The 16,054-nt window shown below is 33.9% G+C and overlaps 3 protein-coding genes across 3 annotated transcripts; 1 reads left to right on the forward strand and 2 right to left on the reverse strand.

Moving 5' to 3' along the window:
• Positions 1–3,418: 3,418 nt before the first annotated feature.
• Positions 3,419–6,755, reverse strand: LOC125848971 (soluble inorganic pyrophosphatase 4-like). Its single transcript, XM_049528939.1, has 9 exons — positions 6,657–6,755; positions 5,843–5,978; positions 5,612–5,640; positions 5,095–5,160; positions 4,875–4,982; positions 4,691–4,756; positions 4,148–4,268; positions 3,801–3,882; positions 3,419–3,700 (listed from the first exon to the last, which is right to left on the reverse strand). Exons 2-9 carry the CDS (start codon positions 5,970–5,972, stop codon positions 3,658–3,660), a joined length of 645 nt encoding a protein of 214 aa, XP_049384896.1. The 5' UTR covers positions 5,973–5,978; positions 6,657–6,755; the 3' UTR covers positions 3,419–3,657.
• A 2,387-nt stretch (positions 6,756–9,142) lies between these two features.
• On the reverse strand, positions 9,143–12,759 carry LOC125847444 (uncharacterized). The gene is made up of 10 exons (XM_049527061.1): positions 11,458–12,759; positions 11,205–11,318; positions 10,451–10,628; positions 10,183–10,364; positions 9,915–10,051; positions 9,749–9,844; positions 9,597–9,666; positions 9,434–9,508; positions 9,310–9,355; positions 9,143–9,207 (listed from the first exon to the last, which is right to left on the reverse strand). Exons 1-10 carry the CDS (start codon positions 12,757–12,759, stop codon positions 9,143–9,145), a joined length of 2,265 nt encoding a protein of 754 aa, XP_049383018.1.
• Positions 12,760–13,682: 923 nt separating this feature from the next.
• LOC125847445 (pheophytinase, chloroplastic-like) lies at positions 13,683–15,771 on the forward strand. Its single transcript, XM_049527062.1, has 7 exons — positions 13,683–13,767; positions 13,856–13,960; positions 14,047–14,185; positions 14,265–14,435; positions 14,574–14,817; positions 14,997–15,088; positions 15,510–15,771. Exons 1-7 carry the CDS (start codon positions 13,683–13,685, stop codon positions 15,769–15,771), a joined length of 1,098 nt encoding a protein of 365 aa, XP_049383019.1.
• The last annotated feature ends 283 nt before the right edge of the window (positions 15,772–16,054 follow it).

Here is a 16,054-nt window from a genome sequence, read left to right on the forward strand (position 1 = left end):
ATAGGTTGGGGAGAAGAAGATGGCGGGTGATTTGGTGCCTGGAATCCCAAATTTTATTTTAATGAATAAATTAAAATTTTATTATTTTTCCTTTTATTTAATATTTTTGATTAATAATTAAAAAATATAGTTAATGGAGATAATTATGACATGTCATTGATTTATGTGACAAGGATTTGACATGTCATCTATTTATGGGCGAGTGAATTACACACATGGTAGGAGGGGTTTAAAAAACTTGTTTTGGTTGAGTTTAAGAGTTCAGTTGGTAAGTAGTTAAGTAGAAAGGTCTACAATACAAACTCAAACATTATAAGGATCCACCAGACCATTTCGCCTTTAATATATAACAGAACTATTTTTTACACCTTGTAAAATGGAACTATTTCTTACACTTTGTAAAGTGAAAGTTTTTCTTACACTTTATAAAGTGGAAGAAAAATTTTTGTTTTACAAAGAGGAATATTTTTCACGTTTTGCATTAAATTGTATCTCTTTATGAAGCATTTGCAGTGTTTGTCTTACAATTAAATTGATTTGACATGTCATAAAAACGGAAAAAAATATTACATTATGTATTTTTATTTTTTTATTCACAAAACTTCTCCAAGAGATACAATTTATGATATGTCATAATGTTTTGATAATGAGTCATGTTAGGAAAATCAGTAGATTGAGTAATCAAAACTCCATCAACGTTATTACGATTTCTAATCGGGGATGGACATTGACTGATAAAGGAGAACGTTGTTGACCAGTCTTAGGCTCCTTTCTAACATAAATTTCAAGTATTGTTAACTTGATTTGATCTATGTAGTCATTTGGAACCCTCAAAAAGTCGGTCAACGATTCGTCATTATAGATAATTCATTCTCCAAAATTTACTTGTCCTTGTGATAAAAATGAAGTAGGGTATTTTCCGACTATAATCAAATTATAATCAGTACTATTTATACCCATTCTTTTATAAATTGATGAAAGAAATTTATGATATCAGACATTAATTGAATATATAGCATTGTGTTTGGGAGGACAATTATAATAAACGGTATTTCTGTTATGTATAATTTCGCCATTCCAATAAATCGAAACTCTAACTTTTGGTTTAGAAGACATTTTTTTTTGTGATTGAAATGAAGAAAAATAGAAGACTAAAGATGTTGAAGGTGCTATGTTTGAACGTCCTTAAATAGAGATTGAAGGAGTTTTCAGAATAAAAAAAATAAAAATGCATAATGTAATAATTTTTTCCGTTTTTATGATATGTCAAATCAATATAATTGTATGACAAACGCTGCAAAAGCTTCATAAAGAAATACAATTTAATGCAAAACGTGAAAAATACTCCTCTTTGTAAAACAATTTTTTTTCCACTTTATAAAGTGTAAGAAAAACTTTCACTTTACAAAGTGTAAGAAATAGTTCCATTTTGCAAGGTGTAAAAAATAGTTTCGTTATATATTAAAATATACACGTTATGAGATTAACGGAAAACGTTTGGAATATTGCATAAAACGGAATTTTTTCTTCCACTAAGCCTATTTTAGTTATTTACTAGAATAATGGCTTATTTTGATCACTTTTATCTTTTTATGGCTTATTTAGGTTCCGGACTCGCAGAAATGAGGATATTGAGATGGATGTATAAGTATATTAAAAGAGGTCGGATTAAGAACGAAGATATCTGAAATAAGGTGGGAGTGATCTCACAAGACAAGGAAGGCGAGACTGAAATGATTTGGACATATGAAAAAGAGATGCGCAAATGGTTTTGTGAGGAGGGATGAGAGGTAAGACATAAGAACTATATGAGGTCACTTAACAAACATGACACATATATAGCTTACCGAGGACATGATCCTGAATTAAAGGATATGAAAATTGAGGATTACAATAGAAGGATAGTAGGTAGTTGAACAACCTTATTCTTCTATTTTATTAAGGCGAAATGGTCTAGTAGACCCTTGTACTTGTATCAGTTTGTATTCTGAACCCTTTTACTTATCCATTTGTCATCTGGATCCTTAAACTCAATAAAACACAATTTATCGAACCCTTCTGACCATTGACCATGCTTACGTGTCTTTAAGATGGCTGAGTTGGCGAAAGTATGTGACTTCACGCTCCTTAAGGCGAGTGAGTACTATATTTTAGTTTTAAAAATATTAATAAAATAATACAAAAATTAAAAAAATAATTAAAAAGTCTCCATCTTCTTCACCACACTCCACCTTCATTTGCAGTCATCTACATGCCTCGACTCTTTTTTCTTTTCTTTTCTTTTCATACTATTATCATCATCTTTAAAAGATCTTGGCATTGAAACCTCCTTGAGTCCATTGAATCACCGCTAGTGGGAGAGGTCGATGTTGGTGGTGCTCGTCGGAGAAAACTAGTTCGCAGTAGAGTGAGAGAGATGATGCTAGTCAGTGGAGAATGAGGTGGGTGAGGGTTGGAGGATTTAGTTACGACAACGAAGAGATTTTCGACTAGATCCGCGGCGGCGGCGATTTAGGTTAGTAGTTATGTGATGGTTGAAGGAGTAGGAAAGGAAAATAGTAGATTTTGTATGTTTTAAGATGGGAATGGGGACTCACCCTCCGAGGAAGAAATGCACCAGCAGCTTGATCTCCTCCATAGAAGCACCACCATTGTCTAAGTTCAGAAGAAGTTGAAGAGCTTATTGCCTAATCTATTTTGGAAATATGTTGGGTTTCTTTTTTAGCTTAAGGAATAAATTTAAATTTTATTATTTTACTTTTTATTAAATAAAACACAATTGATTTTTTTAAAAAATAAATAAATAATAAATGATGTGTAATTTTAAATCTGACTCGGATGATGATATGTTATTTTTGTTGAGAGTTTGAAGTACACGCAGAGCCAAGGAGGTTTAAAATGCTAAGTTACATTAAATTTAAGGGTTCAATTGACAAATAATTAAGTAGAAAGGTCCAGAATACAAATACATACAAGTACAAGGGTTCATCAGACTATTTCACCTTTTATTAAAATACTAGTACTCTCCTACTAACAACCTTATTCTTCTATTTTATTTTTACTATTGAGCTGAAGGCCTATCAAAAATAGCCTCTCTATTGTCCCAAATTAGAAATAAGATCGAGAACCCACCACCCTCAAATGACTGTCATTCTGTTTTGAAGTCTCGCAGCATAACTTTTTTGTTATTTAGATCATCAGTTTAGCAAATTTTCATGTGAAAATATATCTCATGAAGGACAATTTTCTCTTAAATTGTTGTGTAAGGTACTCCATGAAGTTTGTAATATCATGAGCAACTCACGCACAGCTATAAGGTTTTTGGGGTGGATATTAAGATAGAGAAGAAGAGAAACAAAAGCCAATCAAAACAAGATAGCTAGCAAGTTCAATATATTGTAAGCTTTTTTAGATGTTGAGCAAGCATTTTTTCTACAGCACCACCACTGCACATTACCAGTGGTTTTCTTGATGCTTCTGTTCCACATCTTTTCTGAATACATGAAAATTGAAAGTTCTACATGCATTTCAAATAGTATTTGATAATACCACATTAAACTAAAGTATGCATATGAAATTCAGGGAGCCATCTTCAACAAGTCAACCGGCTTCTCTACTTAGCTTTTCAGTCATGACAACAACATGTCCTCAACAAGGTCACTTCCTCAAACTTTCCACAATGTATGAAGCATACAGGTCCCTGTGATCACAACCATGGAGATGAATATCTTTTGGTTAGGATCATTGATAACACAAAGAATAAACATTCTTATAACATGAGAGAACTCAAAAGCACTGACATGGAATACTTGATGGCATCTACAGCTGCTTCAGCAGGCAGAAAGTCCTCAACTGCAACTGACTTGTTCTCATTCTTTTTATCTGTTGATAGAGAGTCAAGGATGTGTAGGAGAAACAGTAGATACAGAACCTAGTAAAGGTTGTCAAAAGCCTTACAATATGCAAACATAATCTTACTCAAATATATTCTTGACATTTATAACAAATGGAAATGGACACTCATTGGGGAAACATATGAAGCCAGAATCCTCCATACACATCCAGCAGCCTCAGAGACCTATCAGGATGAATATGGAGTATTTCCTTCTTTAATTAAAACATGATGAAATGCCATATCAGAGGATACAGTCTTCAAAAAAGCGCCGGATTTCAGCAAGTCGATGAGGAGGGAGCTCCTTGATGTCTGTGTAGTGGCGAAACTCAGGATCATCTGCACACACTGCTATTATCTTGTCATCTTTCTCACCCTGTAACAGAGTATTAGCATCTATCAGTTATTACATATTTTGCTAAAGGACTCGCATTACACTACAGATGTTGTAATGCACTCACACAAAAGGGAAATATAACTGTGGTGTCACAATGTCACACACAACAAAGTTATTTTGTTTGTGTCTATTAATATTTTAACTCTGGTTTTAATATTCTCTCTCGTAGATTTTCTATCAACTGCAACGATGAGAAGTTATCACCCTTCATCAAAATTGACAAAAGGAGAAGTTATCAAGTGTTATTGAGCTCTCAAGGTTAAAAATAGGTACACAATAAACCTTTAAGGAAATCAAAACTAAACTATTAGATTTTTTATAAGAAAATGGTTTTTTGTTCAGCAATTTTCAATGTCCTAAAGTAAATGTGGTAGAAAGTTTACTCTATCGAAAAACCTTACCTGATCAATCATAGGCATCAATCCAATTGCACGAGCACGGAGAAAGGTACTTGGTAACACAGGTTCCTATACAACATATAGGATGGATGTAAGAGTACCCAGGAGTAAGCTTACACTGAGGCAAGTAATGCAAGATTGGGCCTAAGGAAGATGTGTGTATGTATGTGTCTAAACGGAGGCATACCTGCATCAGTACCAAGACGTCCATTGGATCACTGTCTTCACAAAGGGTTCTTGGGATGAAACCATAGTTATGTGGATAAACAACTGATGAGTACAGTATTCGGTCAACCTTTTAGACACAAGTTCAGCAATTCAGTCAAATGATTATCATAACCATGAAAACTCTTAAATGAATTCCAAAAGGCCGGAAAGAAATAAAGGTCATTGGGTTAAAATAGCACCTTTATAAGGCCACTTGCTTTGTCAAGCTCATACTTGACTTTGCTGCCTTTGCCTATTTCAACCACCTGCCAAATAAGTCTTAAGATTTAAGTTTGCGTGAAACTTAATGCCATCTGTGTAGTACTTGGGAGTTGGGACTATCTCCCCTGACAGATAATAACAACTATTACAGAGATAATAATGGGTGTGCAAGCCCGTGTGAGATAGCAGGTAGGATGATATCATTTGAATTCTTTTCCTGTATGTGAAACTGCCAATCATTGTTATAATTTTCCAGTTGAGAACTGTAGATTATTCAAAGATCACTATTGACTAGATAAACAAAAAGAGTAAGCCAGTATACATATATTGAAACACCTTGCTTAGCACTTAATAAATGATCTTCTGAAAAGAATGAAAATCACTACTAACAAAAAAAGTGGACAAGTACAGCCAGATAAGGTTATGGTTGTTGGAGTAACTTAAGTACCTTATCAAATAATTTCAGAAAAGAATTACTGGCACTAAAACACTTACACAGTTGAAAATTGAAGGTGCACCTGGCCCTGCACGAGCAGAACATCAAGCATAAGTACAAAAAGACACAAAGCCCCATACAGTGCAATGTATAACAAGACTATGAAATAACACCCAGACACTGAAATGGATAATCGTATTATACTAATGCTGATTAAAAGGAAATTCACTAAATAGATTGTCTACTTCTTTTCTTTCGTTTTTCTTGTTAAATTAAATAGCTATTGTTACCAATCTCTAGGTCATGCCACGGATGAGCAGCAATAGATCTTCGTGACATTGAGGAGAGAATTCTTTCATTAAGCGCAACACGAGAGGTTCCTGAGTTTCTTCCGATCCCTTTTCCACTATTTTCAGCCATATTTAACTTAATAACAAAAAGGAAAGCCAACAATTAGCATATATCTAGTCGATCATAATTCAATGTAATAGTAACAATTATGATCAGACTATCAGGACATGATATCCAGCCCAGGTTGCTAGCAATACAATTGACATAAACAAATTAAATTTTCACAAGCAGAGAAGCGTGTTCTTTTCCCCTGTCAGATTACTCTTAACTTGAATTTATGGAATTACTAAGTGTATTGGAAGCCACTTTAGAACCCCAAAAAGGTAATAAGAAAAGAAGAAGAAGAAGAAGAAGCAATTGATAGATGGAATGTGGATTCAAAAAGGCGTAAGCTCAACCATACGTAAAACAAAAGGAATCAAGAAAACAAGATTACTTGTAAAACCCTTAAAGAAGAGCTGAAAATTAGAAAAGATGGTACGGTTCGAGTGAAAACCAATCCTAGGCACAAACAACAAGCCGAAGTAAAACCCACTCGCAAAATCAACCCAGAAAGAAAAATCTCACATAAAAAAACTATTACTACAATCTAATCGTCAACCAGAAATAATCTTGCAAAGAACCCATCCAAAAAGCACCCTAAAAGCGACATATAAAAACTAAAAAGTTAGATACATTTATAGCAATCAAATGAACAGAAATAAAAAATCTATCTGCAAGTCGACGCAGAAAAAGAAATCTTCAATGACTTACAGAGAGAGAATGGGTGAAGGAGAAGGACACTCTGCTCAGTTGCTCACTATTTTCTGGTGTGTGAGGGGCAATATATACAACTTTTGCGGTGTGTGCGCCTCATATATTCACTTTCTACCAAAAGTTTCCACTAGTCAGTCTTAGAGTCAAGTTGCGTCGTCGGATCGTCAAATTGCTACATCCAACGGTTAATATGGTTTCATTTATTTATTGTATATAATAAAATATTATACTTTTGCCTTTCTTGGGAAATGAATTTTTCTAGTAGTAGTAAAAGCAAAGGAACAGTGTTATAGGAAATGGGAAACCAGAGGACCAATAAGTGAACGCCACGCAATTTCTATATTGATGAAATCGCATCATTGACACTATTTTTTATCAAAGTGTTTGATTCATTGTTTATCACTTTATCTTGTGCTTGGATTGAAACTCTATAAAAAATTTCTTTTCAATTATACCCTTGAATTATAATGAGATTTTCTATTTTTAATTGGGTCAAAATAGATAATTGTCGGACAATATTATTTTTTATAGTATTCCTACGAGCTAGGAGAAGAACAATTTTATTGTCATGTTTGCTAATTTTTCACTTAAATTCATTAAGGCTAAATAATTTTCATCTTAATAAATTAATTACTCACAAAACGTCAATTTTCAATTTAAAAGGGATAGACCATCAACATTTAGAACCAAAAAGACAGTACACAATAGTAAAATCGAATAAATCATCTATATTTACACATAAAATTACAAATTGTAGTTTTAATATGTACGCAATTTTATAAATTGTTCAAAATACGAATAATTAGAAAACCACATATATATATCAACAAAAAATACATTTAATTAAGATCAGAAGCATCACGTGGACTGTGGTTATATGTTTGTCTTCAATTAGTAAATGTTAAAATAACTCACATTTCAAATATTGTATTGATTTGTATTGAATTTATTTAGCAACAAACAACTCTCTCTAAATAGTAAAATTTGTAAGATAATTTATTTAAATAAATTTCCTGGTAAAAATATGAAACATAAGAAAATAAATAAAATGATTAAAAAGATTTGAGGGATATTTTTGTCTTTACATAGATAATTTCATTGTATTAAATCCTGTGTATTAGTAATACCACCACATGAGAGGTTTTACTTATACATCATATAATATCATGTAGGTATATAACTAATCCATGGATTAGTTAGGATTAGTTATACATATATCCAAAATTTCTACCAGACATAGTACTAAATAATATTATACATAATATATAAACTATTTCTCCTAATATTTCCTACCAAATGACCACTAAAAAGAATCTTTCAAAATTTTCTTAATAATTGTTTTAATTGTGTTTCATTGTAAAATGTGAACAAAAATATTTATTTTTAAAGTAGAAAATGATATTTTCAAAATTAAAATTATGTTTGATCATGAATATAAATTAAATTTGTATTTTTTTTTTACTTTTTATAAATAATTTGAAGTGAAAAAAATAAATATATTTTTTAATTTTTTGAAAATTGAATTATGACCAAACGAATTTTTGGAAGTTTTAACTCCGGAGAAATGGAAAAGTGAAGTAAGGCAAATTTCTACATTTCAGTTTTGGAAGGAAATAACATAGATGCATCATCTTTTCCATCGTACACTTTCCTTATTTTACTTTATTCAGATTTGGAAGATCCAGTATAATCTAACTCAATCTGAATCTTATTATCAACTTAAATAAATATGGTCATTAATTAAAGCCTTCCCTTTTTGTGAACCATCAAATGGAATCAAACAAAATCTCCTCATCAACATAGATACTTACTTTAAATAAGGAATGATATAGTGCAATTCTCTGTTTCTTTACATGCCCTATATTTGGTGTAGAGGGTGTTCCAAAAAAAAAAAAAAAAAACCAACCGAAAAGCCTAATCAAATCGGTATGGAAGAATTTTTATAGTAATTTGTTTATTCCTAAGATAAATAATCCAATCAAACTGAAAAGCCTGAGTCTCAATACATTTTAACTATGTAGTTCTTCTGAAATCTATAATTTCAATTAGAGCGATCTTGAAGAAGGGTTCGTCTTGACTAATAAAATTTGTAGGTTACATTTTTTTTTTTGGTATGTCCTAACAAAATTATTAGGTCTATTATTCAAGTTTTGTATCCAGATAATAATTTTTCTTATTCTTCATTTAAATTACAAATAGAGAGAGGTATTTAAATTACAAATATACTTAACTAGAAATGAAAATGACAACATAATTTTATTTTCATAGAAACAGATGTCCTCGTGGTTATATCACATAAAGGACCAGAAGCATACAAGTCTTGACTCTTGCATCAACATATAAACACAAGATTTATCTTTACAATCTGCTAAGAATGGCTGTGTAATCCCTGTTATGAAAGGCAGAGTGTTTGGAAGATTTGTGGGACCAAAATTTGAGCCTTCTCTCAATCAGACTAGTGCGCTTCCATGTGTAGTCATGAATTATAAAAACTGCTGACGGGTGCTTAAGTTTTTCCTGTATATGCTCATAAATTTGGCCACAAATTCTGCAACCATACATATGAGTCAATAAAATCCCTGGTTAGGAGAACTGATGTCACTTAAAAGTCATTATAAACATAGTTCAATACTGCAGTTTAACAAGTTACCTTCTAATTTTAACAAAGCAGTCGTTCCAAGAGGGAGCCTTTTCTCCTGCAGATCGCCTTGTTGTTACTCGATGGACTTTTAATTTCTCGAATATGTATTTTAATACAGAAGGATAGAACTTACATAATAAGCATGCCAGTAATGAATTTCCCTTCTTATACCAGCATCAACTCTCTTAATGAATTCTTCAACTAGTTTCTGCATTGCATTGAACATAAACATGACATGATCTTCCTTAGATATTAGTACCTCTTTAAAAATTCTCATTGAAGTTCATATACTTTACCAGGAGAATAAGTTTTGGATGAACAAACTCCACCAAAAGTTTTTGGAACTTCCTTCGAACAGAAAATAACCTGATTAAATCATACACCTATACTGTCAACTTTGATATTTCTTTAGTTAGAAGAATAAATTTGCTATTTAGAATTCCAATACCTTGTTTGGTTGGGATCAGCGAGAATTTCTGCTGCAACTTCTGTTACTACTTCTTCCCATCCTATTGAAATTGGTTGGTCTTCAGCAAAAGGATAGCTGTATAAAGTGTGTGGATCAGTAATCCATAAACTAGCAAAGGCACAATCTGAAAGTACAGTAGTATTACTTGTGTGCTTTGCAGGCTTCAAGAGCCATAATTGCTCTTCGCAGGTTTTGCTTTGACTTGGCGGCTATCTTAGCAGCAAACCCCATTGGTAGTTCAAAATCTTCCTTTCTTGCTATCTGAATAAGAACTTCCATGATCTGAGCAATGCAAAATATGAAGTTAGAAGGAAATTCTTGTGTCCAGTTGAAGATATAATGGCCAAAATGACATGTTGCATTTATAGACAATGTTAATTATATTAGAATGTACTTCCTATTTTTACACTTACTTCATGAGTTACAGGAGCTGCAACTTCAAAAACTTTGCTGCGGCTTTTCACTGAGTCAAGTATGGCTACATCATCTTCACAGCAGAGAATGAGTTTGCAAGCATCTGAATAGCAGTCCATTATCCATTTAACTAGGTGCTGTATGTTCTCCGTGGCTTTGTCCACATCATAAAGAACTATTACTGTCAGAAGCAAAGTAATTCTTAATTAGGTCAAGACTGAAGTGATTGATAGTTAAAATAGTCTTTGCTTTGATAGATATGATCACCTTTGTAATCAGCCTTCTTATTTACTCTGCTGATCTCAGGGGTCAGTGCATACTCTGAAGTTATTTGCTTAACTAAAGCCATTATCACATATCTAGCATTAGGCTCCAACTGAACGTTGATCTCGATATGGTGAGGACTTGAGCTTACTGGTACAACAACTTGCACTGGCCTTGTTTCCTATTAGCAGATAGGGGAATAGAAGAGATATATAACAGTGATATTTGGAGCTAGTTATGCAAATATAATGACATTCCACAGCATGGAATCAAATTAAACTGCATTTAACACTGCCAATTCACCAAATAATGTGTGATAATTAATAGTTATTGTCTACAAACATCAACCACTAAACAGAACAATCTAAATTCAATTGAAAATCACAAGCTTTTAGCCACATTTTATCCTTTATAGTATTTTTCATGTAAATGTATCAAAAATTGTGCCAAATAGCTTACAGTTTGATCGAGGAATGGTGCTTCTTTCAAAGCACACCAAAAGGTATTGTTGTTTGATCGGAAAATGGAAGGTGAAAGATTTTTAGCAGACTTAGAATCCTAACTTCCATGATCTAGAGAGACTTGTATAAATGAATAAATAGCAGAAAATGATCAAGCCTGAGGTACCTTAATTTGGAAGTATCTCAAATCATGGGCTATCTGTGAAACAAGAAAATAAATAAGCTGGAATACTTGTACAGATGAACAATAAAAAATGTAGCATAGTTCTGCCTCTTCTAAGTCTGGCTTTACTTACATTGCAGATTGCATCTCCATAGATTTCACGCAAAAAAGCCATCGTGAGTGTTCTCCTTCCAGAACCAGGAGGACCCTTGAATATGATCTGTGGAAGGATTTCACTTGAAGAAACCTAAAAGAAAAGGCATAAGAAAACCAAAGGAACTTGTGATCTAAGCAGAAAAATGTTAAAACAAAATGTCCTAGTGAGTGTATCTTTGTGTGCATCACCACTTGATTCATCAGAAAAAGGGAGTTTAGATCATGTTTACCAGGTCTTTAAGTAGTAAAGCTTCTTGCTTGTGGCAAGTAAATCCCTCTAGTGAATCAGGTTGATGCTTATCAGCCCAGAAGGGTCTCAAGCTTTGAACTACAGATGCCTTAGCAATTACTAAATCTTCATCAATCGGACGCCCTTTTTCTGGAGATTCTCTTCTTGAGGTTCTGCATGTTCCTTTCTTGAGACAAGAAAACCATGGTTCTGATTGACTCTTTTGCCTGTTCGCGGTGAACTTTTTCATACTTTTGGTCGTCCTTCCACTAGTATCACTCAAATTACTGCTCTGTCTACTTACAAAAGTGTTTGTGCTTATAGTTCTTTGAGTATTACTGGATAAATTTCCTCTTCCACTCTGATTGAAATTACCAGGCGTTTTCACTGATTCAACATTTCTATCAGTCAGTACCTGAGGCTTTTTATCGAATTTCCTTTCAGTAATCTTCTGCATGTTCAAAGCTTCATAGTCCCGAGAAAAGAAAATATCACCAGGTGAAACAGTTTCTGTGCTTTCAAACATATGATTAGCACCAGTAGCGCTTCCAGATATCTTTGCTTCGGCAATCATTTCATTAAGTTCACCTCCCATGGGTCCATGCTTATTCGGAGTTTCCCTTTCTTTCCGCGACAATCTTCTAACTGGCAACTGCGTCTGCGTCTTATTATTTGCTTTCCTTCTCTCCTTGGAAGCATCAAACTTGTATTGTCTGTCAGGTCTAGGAGCAGAAGCGTACCTGCGATTAAAATTTGACTTCTCCCCTAGTCTACTATGAACATTATTATTACCTTGTGATTGATTTTGCTTCCTATTTGAATCAGCAAAAAGCCTGTCATGATCATCACCAGCATATTTATATGGAGATATGTGTCTACGGTTCTCAGATTTTTGAAAAGGACTAACATTTCTATGAGAATGATCAGGCCTGCGTGAAAATGTGCTAACACTTCTTGGTAAAGCCTTTGGAGAAGAAGGAGATTCACCATCTTCGATGTCTCTGCGAAGCTTATAAGGAGACTTAGTACTTCTCCATCGAGCAGAACTTGGAACATTAGTCCTCCAGCTTAAATTAAAAGAACTATTGTCCTTTGCTCTCTCAAATGCTACGTTGGGCTCTTCCGGTTCATGTTCTTCAAGATCTATTTCTTTTTCATTCTTTCCGTTTGCTTCCCTGTGTGGACTCTTCTCCAATGTCCAGTCTGTCTCCGTATCTGATGGCTCATAACCACTTCTTCTTTGCCTCATGGTCGACGAGAGTTTCAGTTGTAAAGCTCTGTTATATGTTGAAGCTCCCTCCATTTTAGAAGGTATTTTTCTCTGTAATTAGCTATAATTTCAATACTAGAAAAATTCTAGTAATATTTTTCTGGTCTAAAAGGAAAAAATACTCATAGGTGGCAAATAGAATCCAACGTATTCTGTGAAGACAGCAATATACAGAGAATGCAACAAAATTGTACCAATTAGTTTTTTTTTTTGTGTGTGTGTGTGTGTGAAATGCACAAGAAAAGAACAGATATGTTGTTTGAGATGTAATTAAATAAAATAGGAATATGCTCTTTCTTACAGCTTTAAAATTTTAAACTAAGTGGTCACATTGTTTTTAACATGGTATTTGAAGTAGACAGATGTTGTGCGTTCAAGTCTTGCGGTACTTAAGGATATATTGAAGATATAACTAAATAAATAAAAATGTGTTCTCCGTAACCTGTTAAATTATTTAGATGAGATGATCACCGTGATTCAACATATGATTTCACATTGAGTGTTACAGGAATATTCTGAAGTGGGTACCAAAGGGGTAAAGAAATTGCACATAATATATAGTAAAATATGAAGAGAGCGATGAACACAAAGCAGAAACATTGGTGAAAACAATGAGCTGGGCATAATTAAGACCAGCTAATATAACATAAAGAAAGAAGAGCAAGCTTTTGACAGTGTGTGCAGCATCTGTTTATTACAAGAATGTTCTGAAACTTCTAAGCGCATTGCCGAGGACGACAAGTTGTTAATTTTGTCGTCTCTACATGGAACAAAACGATTCCTTAAATCTTTATTCTGGTTTCACGTTGTTTCTGAAAAAGACAATTTTTTTATTTATCTTATTCATAAAAAGCTCATGAGAATCTTCTAAACTGCCACAACTTCTAAGTACCACGTTCAACTGTTCCCAAAGTTCATTAAGATTCTTGAATCCTTCTAGTTGGTAAATATAATCAATGTCAAGTTCTACTGCCACGGCTAGGACAGACTGGCTGAATTGGATAGGCAATAGGTTAGGTATACCTAGAAGTAATCGCTTTAGTAAGCTTTTAGTCTAACCTTACACCAGACCAGTAACTCATTGATTTTTGAGTTTTGATCTCTCTACTTCTTTTCTTTTTGTTTGAAGGGAGCAGATGGAAATTAATAAGTAGAAGGAATTTTGCTGTTAATAGAACTGTTGCTACTGGTACTTCGATTATGACTCCTTCTGTAGTTGCTGAATCTTCTCTAGGTCAGTTCATCACCCCATAGTTACCTTTGAATTTCTTGGTATCTGTTTAGTGTGTGTATGTCTATAACAAAGATTGATAAATACAGGCTTGCAGCAATTACCATTTAAATCAGAGGGGTACAACTACTGGAAATGGCGAGGCTACAGAATTCATTATGTGGTGGAAGGGGAAGGGTTTCCAATAGTTTTGATCCATGGATTTGCTTCTTCTTCTTTTCATTGGAGGTAATTCTATAATATTTGTTTTTGTGTAACTTGAGTTTTATTATATAAGATAAGTGGGCTTATTTGCATCAAACCTTAGGTATAACATACCAGAGCTGGCTAAAAGATACAAGGTTTATGCTCTGGATTTGCTAGGATTTGGCTGGAGTGAAAAGCCACTAATAGACTATGATGCCTTGATTTGGAGAGATCAGGTTGTCGACTTCTTAAATGAGATAGTTAAACAACCCGCTGTTTTAGTTGGAAACAGGTGAGTTCATTTATTTACCAACTTGTCATTGTAATGAATCTACAAGATGCAATTAGCAGCTTTAATTGGTAGAGCTTCATCAATATATAAGTAGTATGTAATTGAATTATGTTATGATGACTTGTATTATTTAAACAGTCTTGGAGGGTTTACTACTTTGTTAGCAGCAGCAGCACTACCAGATCAAGTCAGGGGAGTTTCCTTATTAAATAGTGCAGGACGATTTGGGGATGACATTAGTACAACCGACAAAACTGAAGAGACAGCCTTACATAAGTTCATTGTAAAGCCAGTGGAGGAAATCTTTCAACGTGTTGTTGTCAGATCGGCTTTCTGGATAACAATGCGACCAGATCAAATTGAAGCTGTACTGAAGAGTGGTGTATGTTCCTTCCTAGCTAAATTTGAACCTTATATCTTCTTGCTATTTGCACGATGCATCAGAAACTGATGGCTGGTTTCTGCATTTGCATTTCATTTGTTATTTAGACACTACCCCTGATAATCTCGAGTAACATCAGATAGAAGAACTAACTTCCTTGATGTTTTTCTTGTTTCAAGGTCTACAGAAACCATTCAAATGTGGATGATTACCTCATCAATTCAATTTTAAGGCCTGCAGCAGACCCAAATGCCTATGAAGTTTATTACCGGTATGAATGCAGCTATATAGCCTATAGGTTTTCACCTCCTTTTGGCAGCTAAAAGCCATTATCATTTTCTCGTTTGGAACACCATTATCTGCCTTATTAGTCTAGAATCTTAATAGAAATCTCCCCACATTCTTATTGAAGTCCTTGACTCTCATGACTCAAGCCTGTTTGACGAGTTTTGTCTTTGGAACTTCAAACTGAGATGGTTCGGCCTTTACCAGCATATGCCAAGAGAGTTTTGCAAATTGATAAAAGTGCAAAGACATTGCTGAGATACTACTAAAATTTAGAAGTGTACAAAAGAGATTTACTACATCTCCTTTGTCAGATATATACACTTTTAAGCTCCAACTGCTGTTTATGTATCAAAAAGTTTAGGTTAAGAAAGTTAGCTAATATTGTCTACTTCGCATTTGTGCAGACTATTAAAACAACTCATGTCAAACCCAACAAAGTATACACTTGACAGTGTTTTGAGCCAACTCTCTTGCCCATTGTTGTTGTTGTGGGGGGACCTAGACCCTTGGGTTCATGATCGTGCAAAGCCAAATCAAATTAAGGATTTCTACCCGAACACATCCCTTGTAAACTTGCAGGCAGGGCATTACCCCCAGGATGAAGTTCCAGAACAAGTGAATAAAGCTTTATTAGATTGGTTATCAACCTTGGCATCAGAAATTTAGCCTCATTGCTAACATATGCAGTAGAGTATGTTTTATCGAAGTGTTGAGTGCTCTCATCTCTCAGCAAACTCAGTAAGCCATGAAAGACTGATTTTTTTTCTCTCTCTCTGGCAAAGTTCTATATATGCTTCACCAATTTCCTACTATACGTGAATTTTATTTTTTTTGTTCCTCACCCGATGTCCGATACACATTGGAGCGCGACTAAATTCAGATTCATGTTGAAAAGTCCTTCGTTGGAGGAGGGTAAAGCGCTAGAAAATATCCAATATTGTGATAGCAA

This window comes from Solanum stenotomum, chromosome 12, assembly GCF_019186545.1.
Source record: "Solanum stenotomum isolate F172 chromosome 12, ASM1918654v1, whole genome shotgun sequence".
Taxonomy (NCBI): domain Eukaryota; kingdom Viridiplantae; phylum Streptophyta; class Magnoliopsida; order Solanales; family Solanaceae; genus Solanum; species Solanum stenotomum.

Coding starts and splice junctions, on each gene's coding strand:
- LOC125848971 (XM_049528939.1), bottom strand. CDS start 5,972: ATGGCTGAAAATAGTGGAAAAGGGATCGGAAGAAACTCAGGAACCTCT. Junction 4,983..5,094: donor AAGCAAGTGGCCTTATAAAG/GTGCTATTTTAA, acceptor TGTGTCTAAAAG/GTTGACCGAATACTGTACTC. Junction 4,269..4,690: donor TGATGCCTATGATTGATCAG/GTAAGGTTTTTC, acceptor ACTCTGTTACAG/GGTGAGAAAGATGACAAGAT.
- LOC125847444 (XM_049527061.1), bottom strand. CDS start 12,759: ATGGAGGGAGCTTCAACATATAACAGAGCTTTACAACTGAAACTCTCG. Junction 10,365..10,450: donor TAAGAAGGCTGATTACAAAG/GTGATCATATCT, acceptor TGCTTCTGACAG/TAATAGTTCTTTATGATGTG. Junction 10,052..10,182: donor CAGCTCCTGTAACTCATGAA/GTAAGTGTAAAA, acceptor TGCATTGCTCAG/ATCATGGAAGTTCTTATTCA.
- LOC125847445 (XM_049527062.1), top strand. CDS start 13,683: ATGTCAAGTTCTACTGCCACGGCTAGGACAGACTGGCTGAATTGGATA. Junction 14,436..14,573: donor GCTGTTTTAGTTGGAAACAG/GTGAGTTCATTT, acceptor TTATTTAAACAG/TCTTGGAGGGTTTACTACTT. Junction 15,089..15,509: donor GCCTATGAAGTTTATTACCG/GTATGAATGCAG, acceptor GCATTTGTGCAG/ACTATTAAAACAACTCATGT.